The sequence below is a fragment of the Coregonus lavaretus genome (genome assembly GCF_964263955.1).
Source record: "Coregonus lavaretus genome assembly, contig: HAP1_SCAFFOLD_47, whole genome shotgun sequence".
Taxonomy (NCBI): domain Eukaryota; kingdom Metazoa; phylum Chordata; class Actinopteri; order Salmoniformes; family Salmonidae; genus Coregonus; species Coregonus lavaretus.
The window spans coordinates 3392660-3414961 of record NW_028161510.1 but is presented as its reverse complement, the minus strand read 5'-3'; the positions used below and the strand labels follow the sequence as shown (position 1 = coordinate 3414961).

At 43.9% G+C, this 22302-nt stretch overlaps 1 protein-coding gene across 1 annotated transcript; it reads left to right on the top strand.

Moving 5' to 3' along the window:
* The first annotated feature begins 3524 nt into the window (after positions 1 to 3524).
* Positions 3525 to 18740, top strand: LOC311120485 (uncharacterized protein). The gene is made up of 2 exons (XM_084195072.1): positions 3525 to 4121; positions 17585 to 18740. Exons 1-2 carry the CDS (start codon positions 3722 to 3724, stop codon positions 18601 to 18603), a joined length of 1419 nt encoding a protein of 472 aa, XP_084051198.1. The 5' UTR covers positions 3525 to 3721; the 3' UTR covers positions 18604 to 18740.
* The last annotated feature ends 3562 nt before the right edge of the window (positions 18741 to 22302 follow it).

Sequence of the window (22302 nt, the reverse complement as noted above, 5' to 3'; positions counted from 1 at the left end):
TGATTTCTGAACTCTTCCTTAGTTAAAACATTAGTATTGTGTTGTTTAAAAATGAACATGAACTTATTTTCTTTGCATTATTCGAGGTCTGACAACACTGCATATTTTTTTGTTATTTTGACCAGTTGTCATTTTCTGCAAATAAATGCTCTAAATTACAATATTGTTATTTGGAATTTGGGAGAAATGTTGTCAGTAGTTTATAGAATAAAACAAACATGTTATTTTTACCCAAACACATACCTATAAATAGTGAAACCAGAGAAACTGATATTTTTGCAGTGGTCTCTTAATTTTTTCTGCAGCTCTATATACAAGAATCAATGATATCAACATTATAGTTTTAACCATGTTGAGGCGATACAGTGTTGGTTTACATTTACATTGTTTCTAAACATTGGAGTAAAAAAAGCTTATTTTGGGATCTGATGGGGTACGACAGTTGAACTAAGCTCATGAGGCATGTGTTATATTCTTCAAGAATCAATGGCTATATACGCTGCTAAAAGAAATTAAGGGAACACTTAAACAACACAATGTAACTCCAAGTCAATCACACTTCTGTGAAATCAAACTGTCCACTTAGGAAGCAACACTGATTGACAATAAATTTCACATACTGTTGTGCAAATGGAATAGACAACAGGTGGAAATTATAGGCAATTAGCAAGACACCCCCAATAAAGGAGTGGTTCTGCAGGTGGTGACCACCGACCACTTCTCAGTTCCTATGCTTCCTGGCTGATGTTTTGGTCACTTTTGAATGCTGGCGGTGCTTTCACTCTAGTGGTAGCATGAGACGGAGTCTACAACCCACACAAGTGGCTCAGGTAGTGCAGCTCATCCAGGATGGCACATCAATGCGAGCTGTGGCAAGAAGGTTTGCTGTGTCTGTCAGCGTAGTGTCCAGAGCATGGAGGCGCTACCAGGAGACAGGCCAGTACATCAGGAGACGTGGAGGAGGCCTTAGGAGGGCAACAACCCAGCAGCAGGACCACTACCTCCGCCTTTGTGCAAGGAGGAGCAGGAGGAGCACTGCCAGAGCCCTGCAAAATGACCTCCAGCAGGCCACAAATGTGCATGTGTCTGCTCAAACGGTCAGAAACCGACTCCATGAGGGTGGTATGAGGGCCCGACGTCCACAGGTGGGGTTGTGCTTACAGCCCAACACCGTGCAGGACGTTTGGCATTTGCCAGAGAAAACCAAGATTGGCAAATTCGCCACTGGCGCCCTGTGCTCTTCACAGATGAAAGCAGGTTCACACTGAGCACATGTGACAGACGTGACAGAGTATGGAGACGCCGTGGAGAACGTTCTGCTGCCTGCAACATCCTCCAGTATGACCGGTTTGGCGGTGGGTCAGTCATGGTGAGGGGTGGCATTTCTTTGGGGGGCCGCACAGCCCTCCATGTGCTCGCCAGAGGTAGCCTGACTGCCATTAGGTACCGAGATGAGATCCTCAGACCCCTTGTGAGACCATATGCTGGTGCGGTTGGCCCTGGGTTCCTCCTAATGCAAGACAATGCTAGACCTCATGTGGCTGGAGTGTGTCAGCAGTTCCTGCAAGAGGAAGGCATTGATGCTATGGACTGGCCCGCCCGTTCCCCAGACCTGAATCCAATTGAGCACATCTGGGACATCATGTCTCGCTCCATCCACCAACGCCATGTTGCACCACAGACTGTCCAGGAGTTGGCAGATGCTTTAGTCCAGGTCTGGGAGGAGATCCCTCAGGAGACCATCCGCCACCTCATCAGGAGCATGCCCAGGCGTTGTAGGGAGGTCATACAGGCACGTGGAGGCCACACACACTACTGAGCCTAATTTTGACTTGTTTTAAGGACATTACATCAAAGTTGGATCAGCCTGTAGTGTGGTTTTCCACTTTAATGTTAGTGTGACTCCAAATCCAGACCTCCATGGGTTGATAAATTTGATTTCCATTGATAATTTTTGTGTGATTTTGTTGTCAGCACATTCAACTATGTTAAGAAAAAATTATTTAATAAGGTTATTTCATTCATACAGATCTAGGATGTGTTATTTTAGTGTTCCCTTTATTTTCTTGAGCAGTGTATATATATATATATATATATATATAATCTCAACAAAAAAAGAAATCCTCCGACTGTCAACTGTGTCAATCTGTGTGTGATTTGTCTTGCAGGAAATCACACACAGAACGAGCAGTATGGCTGGTGGCATTGTCATGCTGGAGGGTCATGTCAGGATGAGCCTGCAGGAAGGGTACCACATGAGGGAGGATGATGTCTTCCCTTTAACGCACAGCATTGAGATTGCCTGCAATGACAACAAGCTCAGTCAGATGATGCTGTGACACACCGCCCCAGACCATGACGGACACTCCACTTCCAAATCGATCCCGCTCCAGAGTACAGGCCTTGGTGTAACGCTCATTCCTTCGAAGATAAACACGAATCCGACCATCACCCCTGGTGAGACAAAACCGCGACTCGTCAGTGAAGAGCACTTGTTACCAGTCCTGTCTGGTCCAACAACGGTGGGTTTGTGCCCATAAGCGACGTTGTTGCCGGTGATGTCTGGTGAGGACCTGCCTTACAACAGGCCTACAAGCCATCAGTCCAGCCTCTCTCAGCCTGTTGCGGACAGTCTGAGCACTGATGGAGGGATTGTGCGTTCCTGGTGTTACTCGGGCAGTTGTTGTTGCCATCCTGTACCTGTCCCGCAGGTGTGATGTTCGGATGTACCGATCCTGTGCAGGTGTTGTTACACATGGTCTGCCACTGCGAGGACGATCAGCTGTCCGTCCTGTCTCCCTGTAGCACTGTCTTAGGCGTCACACAGTACGGACATTGCAATGTATTGCCCTGGCCACATCTGCAGTCCTCATGCCTCCTTGCAGCATGCCTAAGGCACTTTCACGCAGATGAGCAGGGACCCTGGGCATCTTTCTTTTGGTGTTTTTCAAAGTCAGTAGAAAGGCCTCTTTAGTGTCCTAAGTTTTCATATCTGTGACCGTCTGTAAGCTTTTAGTGTCTTAACGACCGTTCCACAGGTGCATGTTCATTAATTGTTTATGGTTCATTGAACAAGCATGGGAAACAGTGTTTAAACCCTTTACAATGAAGATCTGTGAGGTTATTTGGATTTTTACGAATTATCTTTGAAAGACAGGGTCCTGAAAAAGGGACATTTTTTAATTTTTTTGCTGAGTTTATATACAGTGGGGAGAACAAGTATTTTTTATACACTGCCGATGTTGCAGGTTTTCCTACTTACAAAGCATGTAGAGGTCTGTAATTTTTATCATAGGTACACTTAAACTGTGAGAGACGGAATCTAAAACAAAAATCCAGAAAATCACATTGTATGATTTTTAAGTAATTAATTTGCATTTTATTGCATTATTGCACCACTCCAGATGGAGATCTGCGTGTTTCTGGCGTTGCTGCCAGCGTGACGTATAATCTAGTGGACGAGACGGGACGTTTTCAACAACATCTAGTCAGCCGCCTCGGTAGCTTGCTAGCCAATATAGACGAAACATTCAAGCTCTTTAGACTGTTTCGTTGTATATTTGTCCCTGTGTTTTAAACATACTTCTTTCGTATAGCTAGTTGCCCCATTTAATATTTACGTTGTTAATCAGGTTAGTAGCTAGCTGGCTTGCTAATTTAGCTTAGAACCAGGCTAGTCGTTAACGCTAACTAGCAATCTAGCTAGCTAACATCACCGACCATGACCTCACTAAGCAACTACCCCCCTGCTAAAGAAGATGAGGTCTGCTGGACGGAGAAAGAAGCTCTGGGGCTGAACATTGTCATGAAAGAAGAACAGGAGGATGTTTCAGTAAAAGGAGCGGAAGAACCTTTCAGAGTGAAAGAGGAAGAGGGGATAGAGGCCGTCACAGTGGAGGAAGAGGAGGCTATCAGTATCACATTGAAAGAAGAGGAGGAGAATGTTACAGTGAAAGAAGAGGAAGAACCTTTCAGAGTGAAAGAGGAAGAGGGGATAGAGGCCATCACAGTGGAGGAAGAGGAGGTAGAAGCTTTCAGAATGAAAAAGGAGGAAGAGGAGGCTGTTATGGTGAAAGAACCTTTTGGAGAGGAAGAGGAGACTGAAGATCTGATTAACACCAGTGAGTACTGTTTTAAAAGCAGGGTCACAAACTGCACTTGTTGAATTAATGTATTGTTTTGATACAAGTTTTGAGAGTGTGCAATTGGCATGCTGACTGGAGAAATGTCCACCAGAGCTGTTGCCAGATAAATGAATGTTAAGTTCTCTACCCTGAGCCACCTCCAGTGTCGCTTTAGAGAATTTGACAGTACGTCCAACAGGCCTCACAAACGTAGACCACGTGGCGTCGTGTGAGTGAGCCGTTTGCTGATGTGAACAGACCCCATGGTTATGGTATGGGCATGCATAGGCTACGGACAACGAACACAATTGTAGAAATGGGGCACTCTGTCGTTTTAGAGAATTTGACAGTACATCCAACTGGCCTCAAAACCTTAGACCACATATACAAATTGCATTTTATCTATGGCAATTTGAACGCACAAAAATACCGTGACAAGATCCTGAGGCCCATTTTTTTTTAAGTATCTGTGACCAACAGATGCATATCTGTATTCCCAGTCATGTGAAATCCATAGATTAGGGCCTAACGAATTTATTTCAATTGACTGATTTGTTATATGAACTGTAACTCAGTAAAACTGTAGAAATTGTTACATGTTGCTTTTAGATTTTAGTTCAGTATACATGGCTCTGGGCCTAGCCATTGAATCTTGGAGAATATAACTTATATATGTCCACTGAGGTTAGTTCAACTGTCGTACCCCGTCAGCACCCAACATATAAGCTTGTTTTACTCCAATGTACTGCCAAGGCAGCAGCTACTCTTCCTGGGGTTTATTATGGATCCCCATTAGTTCCTGCCAAGGCAGCAGCTACTCTTCCTGGGGTTTATTATGGATCTCCATTAGTTCCTGCCAAGGCAGTAGCTACTCTTCCTGGGGTTTATTATGGATCCCCATTAGTTCCTGCCAAGGCAGAAGCTACTCTTCCTGGGGTTTATTATGGATTCCAAATTAGTTCCTGCCAAGGCAGCGGCTACTCTTCCTGGGGTTTATTATGGATCCCCATTAGTTCCTGCCAAGGCAGCAGCTACTATTCCTGGGGTTTATTATGGATCCCCATTAGTTCCTGCCAAGGCAGCAGCTACTCTTCCTGGGGTTTATTATGGATCCCCATTAGTTCCTGCCAAGGCAGCAGCTACTCTTCCTGAGGTCCAGCAACATAAAGGCAGTTATATACAATTTAAAATATTACATGACATTACACTTCATAACACTTTTCACAACTCATTTAGTGTGTTTCCTCAGGCCACTATTCTACTACCACATATCTACAATACAACATCCATGTGTACGTGTGTATATAGTACGTGTCTTATCATGTGTCTGTGCCTATGTTTGTGTTGCTTCACAGTCCCCGCTCTTCATAAGGTATATTTTTATCTGTTCTTTGAATCTGATTCTACTGCTTGCATCAGTTACTTGATGTGGAATAGAGTTCCATGTAGTCATGGCTCTATGTAGTACTGTTTGCCTCCCATAGTCTGTTCTGGACTTGGGGACTGTGAAGAGACCTCTGGTGGCATGTCTTGTGGGGTATGCATGGGTGTCTGAGCTGTGTGATAGTAGTTTAAGCAGACACCTCGGTACATTCAGCTTGTCAACACTGAAGTCAATGTCTCCTCCACTTTGAGCCATGAGAGATTGACATGCATATCATTAATGTTAGCTCCCTGTGTACATTTAAGGGCCAGCCGTGCTGCCCTGTTCTGAGCCAACTGTAATTTTACAAGGTCCCTCTTTGTGTCACCTGACCACACGACTGAACAGTAGTCCAGGTACAACAAAACTATGGCCTGTAAGACCTGCCTTGTTGATATTGTTGTTAAGAATGCAGAGTAGCGCTTTATTATGGACAGACTTCTCCCAATCTTAGCTACTGTTGTATCAATATGTTTTGACCATGACAGTTTACAATCCAGGGTTACTGATAACCTGAACCAGGTTGCAGGCACTGGTTACAGTTTGAAGCTTTCTCTTGAGTGGGCAGCTTGTTGAAAGCCAGTCAATATTGAAATAACCCAGAAAATATACCTCTTTGTTGATATCACATACATTATCAAGCATTTCACACATGTTATCCAGATTCTGACTGTTAGCACTTGGTCTATAGCAGCTTCCCACCAGAATGGGCTTTAGGTGAGGCAGATGAACCTGTAGCCATATTACTTCAACAGTATTTACCATGACATCCTCTCTAATCTTTACAGGAATGTGGTTCTGAATATAAACAGCCACACCTCCACCACTGGCATTTCTGTCTTTTCTGTAGATCTTATAACCATTTATTGCTATCACTGTATCATCAAAGGTATTATCTAAGTGAGTTTTCAGAGATAGTCAGAATATGAATGTCATCTGTTACTAGCAAGTTATTGATTTCATGAACCTTGTTACTTAAGCTACATATGTTAACGTTGTCTATTTTGTGCACTTTTCTGGGATGCTTGCTTGTTTTCATTGCTTTATAAATAACATGCTCATGTTATTTATGTTATTTTATTTTATTTTTATTTTTTATTTCACCTTTATTTAACCAGGTAAACCAGTTGAGAACAAGTTCTCATTTACAACTGCGACCTGGCCAAGATAAAGCATAGCAGTGCGATAAAAACAACAACACAGAGTTACATATGGGGTAAAACAAAACAAAAATCCAAAAAAATAAAAAAAATACAACAGAAATACAATTAATATACAGTGTGCAAATTTAGCAAGTTATGGAGGTAAGGCAATAAAATAGGCTATAGTGCAAAATAATTACAATTTAGTATTAACACTGGAATGATGTGCAAGAGATGATGTGCAAATAGAGATACTGGGGTACAGATGAGCAAAATAAATAACAATATAGGGATGAGGTAGTTGGGCGGGCTAATTTCAGATGGGCTGTGTACAGGTGCAGTGATCGGTAAGGTGCTCTGACAACTGATGCTTAAAGTTAGTGAGGGAGATAAGCGTCTCCAGCTTCAGAGATTTTTGCAATTTGTTCCAGTCATTGGCAGCAGAGAACTGGAAGGAATTGCGGCCAAAGGAGGTGTTGGCTTTGGGGATGACCAGTGAGATATACCCGCTGGAGCGCAGACTACGGGTGGGTGTTGCTATGGTGACCAATGAGCTAAGATAAGGCGGGGATTTGCCTAGCAGTGATTTATAGATGGCCTGGAGCCAGTGGGTTTGGCGACGAATATGTAGTGAGGACCAGCCAACAAGAGCGTACAGGTCACAGTGGTGGGTATTATATGGGGCTTTGGAGACAAAACGGATGGCACTGTGATAGACAACATCCAATTTGCTGAGTAGAGTGTTGGAGGCTATTTTGTAAATGACATCGCCGAAGTCAAGGATCGGTAGGATAGTCAGTTTTACAAGGGCATGTTTGGCAGCATGAGTGAAGGAGGCTTTGTTGCGAAATAGGAAACCGATTCTAGATTTAACTTTGGATTGGAGATTCTTAATGTGAGTCTGGAAGGAGAGTTTACAGTCTAACCAGACACCTAGATATTTGTAGTTGTCCACGTACTCTAGGTCAGACCCGTCTAGAGTAGTGATTCTAGTCGGGTGGGCGGGTGCAAGCAGCGTTCGGTTGAAGAGCATGCATTTTGTTTTACTAGTGTTTAAGAGCAGTTGGAGGCTACTGAAGGAGTGTTGTATGGAATTGAAGCTCGTTTGGAGGTTTGTTAACACAGTGTCCAATGAAGGGCCAGATGTATACAAAATGGTGTCGTCTGCGTAGAGGTGGATCTGAGAGTCACCAGCAGCAAGAGCGACGTCATTGATATACACAGAGAAAAGAGTTGGCCCAAGAATTGAACCCTGTGGCACCCCCATAGAGACTGCCATAGGTCCAGACAACAGGCCCTCCGATTTGACACATTGAACTCTATCTGAGAAGTAGTTGGTGAACCAGGCGAGGCAGTCATTAGAGAAACCAAGGCTATTTAGTCTGCCAATAAGAATGCGGTGGTTGACAGAGTCGAAAGCCTTGGCCAGGTCAATGAAAACGGCTGCACAGTACTGTCTATTATCGATCGTGGTTATAATATCATTTAGGACCTTGAGCGTGGCTGAAGTGCACCCATGACCAGCTCGGAAACCGGATTGCATAGCGGAGAAGGTACGGTGGGATTCGAAATGGTTGGTGATCTGTTTGTTGACTTGGCTTTCAAAAACTTTTGAAAGGCAGGGCAGGATGGATATGGGTCTGTAACAGTTTGGATCTAGAGTGTCACCCCCTTTGAAGAGGGGGATGACCGCGGCAGCTTTCCAATCTCTGGGGATCTCAGACGTTACGAAAGAGAGGTTGAACAGGCTAGTAATAGGGGTTGCGACAATTTTGGCGGCTAGTTTTAGAAAGAAAGGGTCCAGATTGTCTAGTCCAGATGATTTGTAGGGGTCCAGATTTTGCAGCTCTTTTAGAACATCAGCTGTCTGGATTTGTGTGAAGGAGAAGCGGGGGGGGCATGGGCAAGTTGCAGCGGAGGGTGCAGAGCTGGTGGCCGGGGTAGTGGTAGCCAGGTGGAAAGCATGGCCAGCCGTAGCAAAATGCTTGTTGAAATTCTCGATTATTGTAGATTTATCGGTGGTGATAGTGTTTCCTAGCCTCAGTGCAGTGGGCAGCTGGGAGGAAGTGCTCTTATTTTCCATGGACTTTACAGTGTCCCAAAACTTTTTGGAGTTAGTGCTACAGGATGCAAATTTCTGTTTGAAAAAGTTAGCCTTTGCTTTCCTAACTGCTTGTGTATATTGGTTCCTAACTTCCCTGAAAAGTTGCATATCACGGTGCTATTTGATGCTAATGCAGTACGCCACAGGATGTTTTTGTGCTGGTCAAGGGCAGTCAAGTCTGAGGAGAACCAGGGGCTATATCTGTTCTTAGTTCTGTATTTTTTGAATGGGGCATGTCTATTTAAGATTGAGAGGAAATTACTTTTAAAGAACAACCAGGCATCCTCTACTGACGGAATGAGATCTATATCCATCCAGGATACCTGGGCCAGGTCAATTAGGAAGGCCTGCTCGCTGAAGTGTTTTTGGGAGCGTTTGACAGTGATGAGGGGTGGTCGTTTGACCGCGGACCCGTTACGGACGCAGGCAATAAGGCAGTGATCGCTGAGATCCTGGTTGAAGACAGCGGAGGTGTATTTAGAGGGTAAGTTAGTCAGGATGATATCTATGAGGGTACCCATGTTTACGGATTTAGGGTTGTACCTGGTAGGTTCGTTGATAATTTGCGTGAGGTTGAGGGCATCTAGCTTGGATTGTAGGATGGCTGGGGTATTAAGCATATCCCAATTTAGGTCACCAAGCAGTACGAACTCTGAGGATAGATGGGGGGCAATCAGTTCACATATGGTGTCCAGGGCACAGCTGGGGGCTGAGGGGGGTCTGTAGCAAGCGGCAACAGTGAGAGATTTATTTCTGGAAAGGTGGATTTTTAGAACTAAAAGCTCAAACTGTTTGGGCACAGACCTGGATAGTATGATGGAGCTCTGCAGGCTATCTCTACAGTAGATTGCAACTCCACCCCCTTTGGCAGTTCTATCTAGACGGAAAATGTTATAGTTGGGGATGGAAATTTCAGAATTTTTGGTGGCCTTCCTAAGCCAGGATTCAGACACTGCTAGAACATCAGGGTTGGCGGAGTGTGCTAACGCAGTGAATAACTCAAACTTAGGAAGGAGGCTTCTGATATTTATGTGCAGAAAACCAAGACTTTTACGGTTACAGAAGTCAATAAATGATAGCTCCTGGGGAGTAGGAGTGATACTGGGGGCTGCAGGGCCTGGGTTAGCCTCTACATCACCAGAGGAACAGAGGAGGAGTAGAATAAGGATACGACTAAAGGCTTTAAGAACTGGTCTTCTAGTGCGTTGGGTACATAGAATAAAGGGGGCAGTTCTCCGGGCGTTGTAGAAAAGATTCAGGGCATTATGTACAGAAAAGGATATGGAAGGATATGAGTACAGTTCAGGTAATCCTAAGTGTTGGGTAACAATGAAAGAGATAGCATCATTGGAGGCATCGATTGAGCCGGTCTCGGCGTGTATGGGGGGGGGAACAAAGGAACTATATGAGACAGTTTGAGAGGGACTAGGGGTTCTACATTGAAATTGTATAATAAGAACTAACCCAAACAGCAATAGGCAAGGCATAATTGACATGGGAGAGAGGCATAAAGCAGTCACGTGTTATTAGAGAGAGCTAAGACACAACTGGAAATAGCGATAACGTTTGGGCTAAGACTAAACAGAAAAAAAACAGGACAGAGTACCGTGTAAAGGAACAGTCCAGCAGGCATCAGCTGTGCAGCTGAGTGATCATAAGGTCCAGGGAACAGCAATATGTGAGTCCGAGAGCAGTTCGAATTGGTGCTTCAGCACAGCTAGCAGGGAGCTAGCAGGCTAGCTCAAGGCTAATTGGTGCTTGCTATATGGCAATGGTATCAGCCAGCAACAGGTTGCAGCTAGCTAGCTGGTTGTGATGATCCGGCGCTAGGGTCCAGTGATTCCGGCAGAAAGTGTAGAGTGAGCTGCACACAGTGTAGAGTGAGCTGCACACAGTGGACTTCCTGCTAGGGCACACCGCCTCAGTGCTAACAGTAGAACTCTGGCACATGATTACTGCTGTGGGATCATTAGAGGCATTCCGGGCAGTAAGAGGGACATAAATTAGGTTACTTACGTTGTCTCTACCAACGCCCCTGGGATAATGTACAGTGACTTCGGAAAGTATTCAGCCCCCTTGACTTTTTTCACATTTTGTTACGTTACAGCCTTATTCTAAAATGGATTAGATAAAACATTTTCCACACAATACCCCATAATGACAAAGTGAAAACAGGTTTTTAGAAATGTTTGCAAATTGATAAAAAAAAATTAAAAAACAGGAATACCTTATTTACATAAGTGTTCAGACCCTTTGCTATGAGACTCGAAATTGAGCTCAGGTGCATCCTGTTTTCCATTGATCATCCTTGAGAGCTCTAGAGTTCCTCTCTGTGGAGATGGGAGAACTTCCCAGAAGGACAACCATCTCTCTGCAGCACTCCACCAATCAGAACCTTTATGACAGAGTGGCCAGACGGAAGCCACTCCTCAGTAAAAAGGCACATGACAGCCCTGCTTGGACTCTTAGAAACTACATGATCTGGTCTGACGAAGTCAAGGGGTCTGAATACTTTCCGAAAGGCACAGTACATTTGCTGAAGCATTATGACATATCAGCCACACAATAGTATGGATTAACTGTGCTGGGCTTTGGGTCATTGATAAATTCATTGTCTCAACGCAGCTTCATAGTGCTGTGAAAGGGCTTGGGTCATTGATATTCATTGTCTCAACGCAGCTTCATAGTGCTGTGAAAGGGCTTGGGTCATTGATAAATTCATTGTCTCAACGCAGCTTCATAGTGCTGTGAAAGGGCTTGGGGTCATTGATCATTCATTGTCTCAACGCAGCTTCATAGTGCTGTGAAAGGGCTTGGGGTCATTGATCATTCATTGTCTCAACGCAGCTTCATAGTGCTGTGAAAGGGCTTGGGTCATTGACAAATTCATTGTCTCAACGCAGCTTCATAGTGCTGTGAAAGGGCTTGGGTCATTGATAAATTCATTGTCTCAATGCAGCTTCATAGTGCTGTGAAAGGGCTTTGGGTCATTGATAAATTCATTGTCTCAACGCAGCTTCATAGTGCTGTGAAAGGGCTTGGGTCATTGATAAATTAATTGTCTCAACGCAGCTTCATAGTGCTGTGAAAGGGCTTGGGGTCATTGATCATTCATTGTCTCAACGCAGCTTCATAGTGCTGTGAAAGGGCTTGGGTCATTGATAAATTCATTGTCTCAACGCAGCTTCATAGTGCTATGAAAGGGCTTGGGTCATTGATAAATTCATTGTCTCAACGCAGCTTCATAGTGCTGTGAAAGGGCTTGGGTCATTGATAAATTCATTGTCTCAACGCAGCTTCATAGTGCTGTGAAAGGGCTTGGGTCATTGATCATTCATTGTCTCAACGCAGCTTCATAGTGCTGTGAAAGGATCCAAGAACCCAAATTATTCGGGTGGATCCCCATCCTCCTTTATAAAATGTGTTTTTGTTTCCAAAAGGTATCGAAATTGTCAACAGAAGTTGCACCCCCATTGAGCTGCAATAATCACGTAGCCAGTTGCGAAGAGAAAGAATCCTGCTAAAGCGTTCAATGCCACGATTCAGAGAGGGCACAGGGCCAGATATGATGCCATGATTCAGAGAGGGCACAGGGCCAGATATGATGCCATGATTCAGAGAGGGCACAGGGCCAGATATGATGCCATGATTCAGAGAGGACACAGGGCCAGATATGATGCCATGATTCAGAGAGGGCACAGGGCCAGATATGATGCCATGATTCAGAGAGGGCACAGGGCCAGATATGATGCCATGATTCAGAGAGGGCACAGGACCAGATATGATGCCATGATTCAGAGAGGGCACAGGGCCAGATATGATGGGTCTTTTATTAGTGTCTATCAGAGAGCCAATCAGCTCTTTTTAAAATCCAGTTTCAACTGTTCAGAGCTGCCCTTCATAATGTCATTAAAAACCCCACATGGACTACGATATAATCCATGTCCTGACGTAGTACATTCGGGAGCAGCTTAGTAATGTCATTTACTCGAGCTCCGGGATAAGGACATTTGTTTTTGTACCAGGAACAGTGACATTTTCATTAGGCTGAACCTGAGACATAAGGTTGTTATTAAAAGCGCTTTAGAAATTTAATAAAATTGGGCGAACTTTTACAAATCTGAATATTGTTCTAATTCTAGACATTCAGTTACATGGTATAATTCAAATATTCCCCTTGTAATACTAATGCAGCGCTAAAATGGCTGCCATAATGTCATGTAGATGTATAGCTACATGGGGAAAAGGATAGAGGAGTCTGAGGGTTGGCTTTATTCAATCTGGTTCACACTGGGTAAGGAACATCAGGTGGACTGGATGTCAAACAGAAGCTGTGCCTCCCTCCATTCAGTTGGTAACACCACTGTATTCTACCTTCTCAATGTAGGATAGTACATAACAACAGAATATGACATCACAATTTAAAAAGAGACTAAGATATATGAACTCAGCAAAAAAAAAAGAAACGTCCCTTTTTCAGGACCCTGTCTTTCAAAGATGATTTGTAAAAATCCAAAATAACGTCACAGATCTTCATTGTAAAGGGGTTTAAACACAGTTTCCCCGTGCTTGATCAATGAACCATAAACAATGGATGAACGTGCACCTGTGGAACGGTGGTTAAGACACTATCAGCTTACGGACGGAATGTTACCTCAGGAAGACAATACACTTATAACATGAAATTCTGAGACCACACCAAGATTATATTTACACAGTAAGTAAAATACACTGTTTTCAGAGGTTACAAACTCCCACACACTCTCCCTCCCTCCCCTCCCCATCCTCCCCTCTCCCTCCCTCCCTCCCCTCTCCCTCCCTCCCTCCCTCCCCTCTCCGTCCCTCCCCTCTCCCTCCCTCCCTCCCCTCCCCTCCCTCTCCTCTCCTCTCCGTCCCTCCCCTCTCCCTCCCTCCCTCCCCTCCCTCTCCCCCCCTCCCCCCCTCCCTCCCTCCCTCCCCTCTCCGTCCCTCCCCCTCTCCACACACTCTCTGCAGTGCTGCGTTCCGTCCCAGTATCTTCTGCAGCTTATAGTGGCTCTTGATTGGTGCTAAACCTGTTTTAGCCACTCAGAAAGCAATGTTGTCTGTTTTTTTTTTTTGTTTTTTTTTACTTTTTGTTGTCTCAAGTGATTACGTGGATACAAATCTCTACACTCAACTCCTTAGCAACCTCTGGATGTTTGCCCATCTATTGGATACAGTGGCAGCAGCGGTAACGGAGGAACAAACACTTGCATTGACATACTCAATCCAGGAGCTGTATGAACTCCAACCAGACAAAGTGGAGCTAATACATTAGAATAGTATAGGGTCACCATGGTAGACAAATAACCAGACGAAGTGGAGCTAATACATTAGAATAGTATAGGGTCACCATGGTAGACAAATAACCAGACGAAGTGGAGCTAATACATTAGAATAGTATAGGGTCACCATGGTAGACAAATAACCAGACGAAGTGGAGCTAATACATTAGAATAGTATAGGGTCACCATGGTAGACAAATAACCAGACGAAGTGGAGCTAATACATTAGAATAGTATAGGGTCACCATGGTAGACAAATAACCAGACGAAGTGGAGCTAATACATTAGAATAGTATAGGGTCACCATGGTAGACAAATAACCAGACGAAGTGGAGCTAATACATTAGAATAGTATAGGGTCACCATGGTAGACAAATAACCAGACGAAGTGGAGCTAATACATTAGAATAGTATAGGGTCACCATGGTAGACAAATAACCAGACGAAGTGGAGCTAATACATTAGAATAGTATAGGGTCACCATGGTAGACAAACAACCAGACGAAGTGGGCGTGGGCTCACTGCCCAAAAAGGTAGATGAGCTGTCAATCTATCATGATCACACAGTCGTCCGGAACAACTGGTGCTCTCATGCATGCTTCAATGTTGCTTGCCTCAAAGTGCGCATAGAAGTCATTTAGCTCGTCTGGTAGGCTCTTGTCATTGGGCAGGGGTCGTGTGTGTGTATGTATCCCACATCTGTTGCTATGGGGTTATGATGTTAGGGACAATATAGGATGAATCACAATAATTGTTTGCTAAAATAATAATTACTTTCCAAAAATGTAATCTTTGTAATGTCAGTCCTGGTTAGAGGTAACAATCCTTCACATGAACTGCCTACATTATTAACCATATTATTCACGAATAGTGGAAATTAAGATACGCAAATCACATTACAAACTATCACCCTCCTGCACTTAAGGAAATCACACTACAAACTATCACCCTCCTGCACTTAAGGAAATCACACTACAAACTATTACCCTCCTGCACTTAAGGAAATCACACTACAAACTATCACCCTCCTGCACTTAAGGAAATCACACTACAAACTTTCACCCTCCTGCACTTAAGGAAATCACACTACAAACTATCACCCTCCTGCACTTAACGAAATCACATTACAAACTATCACCCTCCTGCACTTAAGGAAATCACATTACAAACTATCACCCTCCTGCACTTAAGGAAATCACATTACAAACTATCACCCTCCTGCACTTAAGGAAATCACACTACAAACTATCACCCTCCTGCACTTAAGGAAATCACACTACAAACTATCACCCTCCTGCACTTAAGGAATTCACACTACAAACTATCACCCTCCTGCACTTAAGGAAATCACACTACAAACTATCACCCTCCTGCACTTAAGGAAATCACACTACAAACTATCACCCTCCTGCACTTAAGGAAATCACACTACAAACTATCACCCTCCTGCACTTAAGGAAATCACACTACAAACTATCACCCTCCTGCACTTAAGGAAATCACACTACAAACTATCACCCTCCTGCACTTAAGGAAATCACACTACAAACTATCACCCTCCTGCACTTAAGGAAATCACACTACAAACTATCACCCTCCTGCACTTAAGGATATCACAAATGTCATGGATATATTGGAACTAGTGGATATATGGAGGCTTAAATACGCCTCCCGAGTGGCGCAGTAGTCTAAGGCGCTGCATCGCAGTGCTAGAGGTGTCACTACAGACCCGGGTTTGTTCCCGGGCTGGATCACAACCGGCCGTGATCGGGAGTCCCATAGGGCGGCGCACAATTGGCCCAGCGTCGTCCCGGTTAGGGGAGGGTTTGGCCGGGGTAGGCCGGGGTAGGCCGTCATTGTAAATAAGAATTTGTTCTTAACTGACTTGCCTAGTTAAATCAAGGTTAAATATCCTGATCCAGTGAGATCGGCTCAATCAAGCTAGTTGTCTTCACTACTCTCTTATCTCATTCTTGCTGGCACCAAAAGTTTAAAAAGTGTTGATGGGGACAGAATGCGGTCGGACCATCATATAATTGGCATATACAGTGCTATGAAAAAGTATTTGCCCCCTTTCTAATTTTCTCTACTTTTGCATATTTGTGATACTGAATGTTATCAGATCTTCAACCAAAACCTAATATTAGATAAAGGGAACATAAGTGAACAAATAACACAACAATTACATATTTATTTCATAAACTAAGTTATGCAACACCCAATTCCCCTGTGTGAAAAAGTAATTGCCCCCTTACACTCAATAACTGGTTGTGCCATCTTTAGCTGCAATGACTCCAACCAAATGCTTCCTGCAGCAAAACATCCCCAAACCATCACACCACCACCACCACGCTTGACCGTTGGTATGAGGTTCTTACTGTGGAATGCAGTGTTTGGTTTTCGCCAGGCATAATGGGACCCATCCCGTCCAAAAAGTTGACTCAAGTTTGTCAAAAAGCACCTGGATGATCATCAAGACTCTTGGAAGAACGTTCTATGGACAGATGATTCAAAAGTATAACTTTTTGGACGACATGGTTCCAGTAATGCCTGGCGAAAACCAAACTCTGCATTCCACAGTAAGAACATCATACCAAAGGTCAAGCGTGGTGGTGGTGGTGTGATGGTTTGGGGATGCTTTGCTGCCTCAGGACCTGGACGACTTGCCTTGATAGAAGGAACCATGAATTCTGCTCTGTATCAGAGAATTCTACAGGAGAATGTCAGACCATCCGTCTGTAAGCTGAAGCCCAGCTGGGTCATGCAGCAAGACAATGATCCAAAACACACAATCAAGTCTACATGAAAATTGCTAAAAAGCAACACATTTGAAGTTTTTGAGTGACCTAGTCAAAGTCCAGACCTAATCCCAATTGAGATGTTGTGGCAGGACTTGAAACGAGCAGTTCATGCTTGAAAACCCACACGTCACTGAGTTAAAGCAGTTCTGCATGGAAGAGTGGGCCAAAATTCCTCCACAGCGACATGAGAGACTCTACAGGAAGCATTTGGTTGGAGTCATTGCAGCTGGCACAACCAGTTATTGAGTGTAAGGGGGCAATTACTTTTTCACACAGGGGAATTGGGTGTTAGCCCAATTAGCCCACCCAACTACCTCATCCCAATATTGTTATTTATTTTGCTCTTTTGCACCCCAGTATCTCTATTTGCGCATCATCTTTTGCACATCTATCATTCCAGTGTTAATACGAAATTGTAACTATTTTGCACTATGGCCTATTTATTGCCTTACCTCCATAAGTTACTACATTCGCACACACTGTATATATATTTTCTGTTGTATTTTTGACTTTATGTTTTGTTTACCCCATATGTAACTCTGTGTTGTTGTTTTTATCGCACTGCTTTGCTTTATCTTGGCCAGGTCGCAGTTTGTAAATGAGAACTTGTTCTCAACAGGAAGACAGTTTATCATGTGGAGGTTTCATTCAGGTCTCGGTTTAACTAAATACTCTCTTTGGCAGGAGAGAGACCAGAATCTCACTCTGACAGCAGGAAGAGGTCTTCAGGGGAACCAGACCCAGAGACGCCCAAACCAGCAAGACCACACCACTGCTCCCACTGTGAAAGGAGTTTTAGGTGGTTAGGGGACCTAAAACAGCATGAGAAGATGCACACAGGAGAAAAGCCTTTCCAATGTTCCCAGTGTGGAAAGAGTTTTACCTGGTTAAGGGCCCTGAATAGGCATGAGGAAATACATACAGCAGGGAGGAAGACCTACCACTGCTCCCAGTGTGGAAAGAGATTTACTCAGTTAGGGAGCCTGAAAATACATAAGAGAATCCATACGGGAGAGAAGCCTTACCACTGCTCCCTGTGCGGAAAGAGTTTTACCATGTTAGGCAATCTAAAAGAGCATGAGAGGACACACACAAGAGAAAAGCCTTTCCAATGTTCCCAGTGTGGAAAGAGTTTTACCCGGATAGGGAGCCTGAAAAGGCATAAAGGAATACACTCAGGAGAAAAGCCTTACCTCTGCTCCCATTGTGGAAAGCGATTTTCACAATCACAAGACCAGAAATCACATGAGAGGACGCACACAGGGGAAAAGCCTTACCACTGCTTTGAGTGCGGAAAGAGATTTACCAAGTTAGGACATCTGAAAAAACACGAGAGAATGCACACAGGGGAGAAGCCCTATTACTGTTCCCAGTGTGGAAAGTATTTTTCTAATTTAGACACCCTGGAAATACATAAGAGAATACATACAGGAGAGAAGTCTCACCACTGCTCCCTGTGCGGAAAGAGTTTGACCACGTTAGGCAACCTAAAAGAACACAAGAGGACACACACAAGAGAAAAGCCTTTCCAATGTTCCTTCTGTGGAAAGAGTTTTACCCGTTTAGGAAGCCTGAAAAGGCATAAAGGAATACACTCAGGAGAAAGGCCCTACCAATGCTCCAAGTGTGGAAAGAGATTTTCACGATTACAGGACCTTACATCACATGAGACGACACACCTGACCACTGCTCCCAATGTCTAAGTACTTTTACCTTGTTAGGGAGCCCGAAAACACATGAGAGGAGGAGACACACAGGAGAAAAGACCTACCACTGTTCTCAGTGTGGAATAAGATTTACCTGGTTATGGAACCTGAAAGGCCATGAAAGAATACATACAAATACACAGGAGGAGAAGCTCTCATTGTGGAAAGACATTTTCCCAGTCAGAGGACCTGAAATTGAGTAGAGAGGCTGTTGTTCTGACTTATGTTTTTGACAGAAATTGTGTTTTAATTTGTTGTTTATATGAGATAATGTTTTTTTAGAAATGTGCCTACTTTTACATTCATAAAATGTGTATTATTATTGTTTTGATTATGAACTTTGACTGGATAAAAGAAAGTAAGTAACCTTGGACTCGGCTGTGAGCCTTTCTATAGCATAAGCGAGCTTGATGTACACGTCCCCCTGTACAGGACGCTTACCCCCACCAATCTACCTCCTTAATGCTGAGTGCTGTGGTGGGAAACAATCACTATACTTTATTACAAATCAAAATACTTCCAGAGTTTTTTTGTAGAGTTAAGAATGACTTTCTTACAATTTCAATAAAGCCGATGCCGGTCTGCAGAGTAGCACCTCCTCACCTCCTCTCTCCCTCCATCTTATATAGTGCCCCCTCCACACACACCCTAGCTTTAAAATCCCTCCCTCCCTCTTCAGTTTCCCGCTCTTTTTATTGCTCCGCCCACTCCCTTTGTCTATGGTGGACGGCTACATTCAAACTTTCACTCAGTTCAGAATCAATAGTAATACACTCAATCAAATCCCTTATCTTGCAAAAAACACTCATGTTTTAGTTTAAACTCTGTTCGACCGCAGGCGCCGCTCTTTATCACTTTGTGTGAGGCGAGAGACAAAAGGCCACCGCATGTGTGTATGTATGTATGTATGTATGCCTTTCAGTGTGTATGTATGTATGCCTTCGGAAAGTATACAGACCCCTTAACTTTTTCCACATTTTGTTACGTTACAAATTTTTTTATTTTATTTAAGCCTTATTCTAAAATTGATTTTTTTTAAATGTCAGGCTGGTTTCAGTCCCTGATAACATAGATAGGACAGCCATGGATTTAAGTAAAAGCCCCTAGGTCAGATTCCCTCTTTTACCCACACACACACACACCCACACACACACACACACCCACACCCACACACACACACCCACACCCACACACACACACCCACACACCCTGTGAACCTGTTACCACTCCCCAGAGAGGAAGAGAGACATGTGAAGCTCTCCCAAACCCCGTCCCAGTCAGTCTCAGCGGGGCAGAACAAGTGGCTCTTGAACACATTGTTTACCCTGTTTAGTGACCATCACCTTGTCGACAGATGCATGATGGGAGACACGTCTGTCCCGTCTGTCTGTTCCCACATGCTGTGTCTCTGTGTCTGCTCCACAGTTCCCACACAGACAGGAGGCCTCCTATTATGAAGGGGGAAATCAAAAGGGTCGCACACACGGTGAAATTACCCAATTCAGTTTAGCCACAAAGAAGGTTCACTAATATGTTCATGATGAACTCAGTTTTATCTCATAGTCCGCTAAACAATTTCCAACAGTGCCAAGCAGACGCACCTGGTCCCGTGTTTATAGTCTTTGGTGTAACTCAGCCGGGTCTCCAACTACCAACCTTCCAATCTCAGGGAGGATTCAAATAAAATGTTATGATCAACTTTTGATATATTGGGTATGTATAAAGCCCTTAGATGTTCATTAAATGTTTTGGATATTTTTTTTAAATGTAAATTATTAAATAGATGAATATAATGTGCATTTCTTGATTCTAACCTTGAAACCTCTTGAATTTTGTTGTTGTGTTTCATTGAGTTAATTTGTGTACTAGACGTCAAGCTAATGAAAATGTGATGACGTTGTTCTGAGAACATTGATAAGTTGTTGACATGAAAAACATTCACTACCTCATGACTGTTCCCATCAGTATTATTCCAAACACAGGTGCTGATTGTAAAAAGGAATTGATTAATGGAACATATTTTTGTCTGAATAAGAATAAAATGTGTAATGCCATTAGTTGACGTTCATTATATATTTATATTTTATTTATTTATTTATTTAACATTTATTTAAGTAGGCAAGTCAGTTAAGAACAAATTCTTATTTACAATGACGGGCTACCAAAAGGCAAAAGGCCTCCTGCAGGGACAGGGGATTAAAAAATAAAAATGTAGGACAAAACACACATCACGACAAGAGAGACACCACAACAATACATATAACGAGAGACCTAAGACAACAACCTAGCATGGCAACAACACATGACAACACAGCATGGTAGCAACACAACATGACAACATGGCAGCAGCACAACATGGTAGCAGCACAAAACATGGTACAAACATTATTGGGCACAGACGACAGCACAAAGGGCAAGAAGGTAGAGACAACAATACATCACGCCAAGCAGCCACAACATCTATAACACCAAAGTCATCATTAAGCTCGGGGCCCTGGGTCTGAACCCTGCCCTGTGCAACTGGGTCCTGGACTTCCTGACGGGCCGCCCCCAGGTGGTGAAGGTAGGAAACAACACCTCCACTTCGCTGATCCTCAACACTAGGGCCCCACAAGGGTGCGTGCTCAGCCCCCTCCTGTACTCCCTGTTCACCCATGACTGTGTGGCCGCGCACGCCTCCAACGCAATCATCAAGTTTGTAGATGACACAACAGTAGTAGGCCTGATTACCAACAATGACGAGACAGCCTACAGGGAGGAGGTGAGGGCCCTGGCGGAGTGGTGCCAGGAAAATAACCTCTCCCTCAATGTCAACAAAACGAAGGAGATGATGGTGGACTTCAGGAGACAGCCGCAGTGGAGAAGGTAAAAAAAGCTTCAAGTTCCTCGGCGTACACATCACTGACAATCTGAAATGGTCCACCCACACAGACAGTGTGGTGAAGAAGGCGCAACAGCGCCTCTTCAACCTCAGGAGGCTGAAGAAATTTGGCTTGGCCCCTAAGATCCTTACAAACTTATACAGATGCACCGTTGAGAGCATCCTGTCAGGCTGTATCGCCGCCTGGTACGGCAACTGCACCATTCGCAACCGCATGGCTCTCCAGAGGGTGGTGCGGTCAGCCCAACGCATCACCTGGAGCACACGGCCTGCCCTTTAGGACATCTACAGCACCCGGTGTCACAGGAAGGCCAAAAAGATCATCAAGGACCTCAGCCACCCGGGCCACGGCCTGTTCACCCTGCTATGATACATTTCTAAAAACCTGTTTTTGCTTCATCATTATGGGGTATTGTGTGTAGATTGATGAGGGGGGGGGGGGGTGAACGTATTTCATCCATTTTAGAATGAGGCTGTAACGTAAACAAAATGTGGGAAAAGGAAAGGGGTCTGAATACTTTCTGAATTCACTGTATATTTAAAACCAAATACTTTTAGACTTTTACTCAAGTAGTATGTCAAAATAATGTTAAAATAAACATGTCTCCACCCTTCCATGTCACACACTCAGAAACTGTAAATAGATGTGTCTACATTGTACAATCAATTAGTGAAGGAGAGCCTCAAATATCACATTCATTTGTAACTATCCACTGTTTTTGCAAAGCTGGTTCCTGTTTAAGTGTTTGGTCCTGTTCCTGTGGGTCAAACAGAAACACCCTGATGATTGGTTGACAATAGAACCTCCCACAATG

What these genes read in the sequence shown, in the direction of transcription:
- LOC311120485 (XM_084195072.1), top strand. Translation starts at nt 3,722, where the DNA reads ATGACCTCACTAAGCAACTACCCCCCTGCTAAAGAAGATGAGGTCTGC. An exon ending in TGAAGATCTGATTAACACCA is followed by an intron (nt 4,122 to 17,584) that starts GTGAGTACTGTT and finishes TCTCTTTGGCAG; the next exon opens with GAGAGAGACCAGAATCTCAC.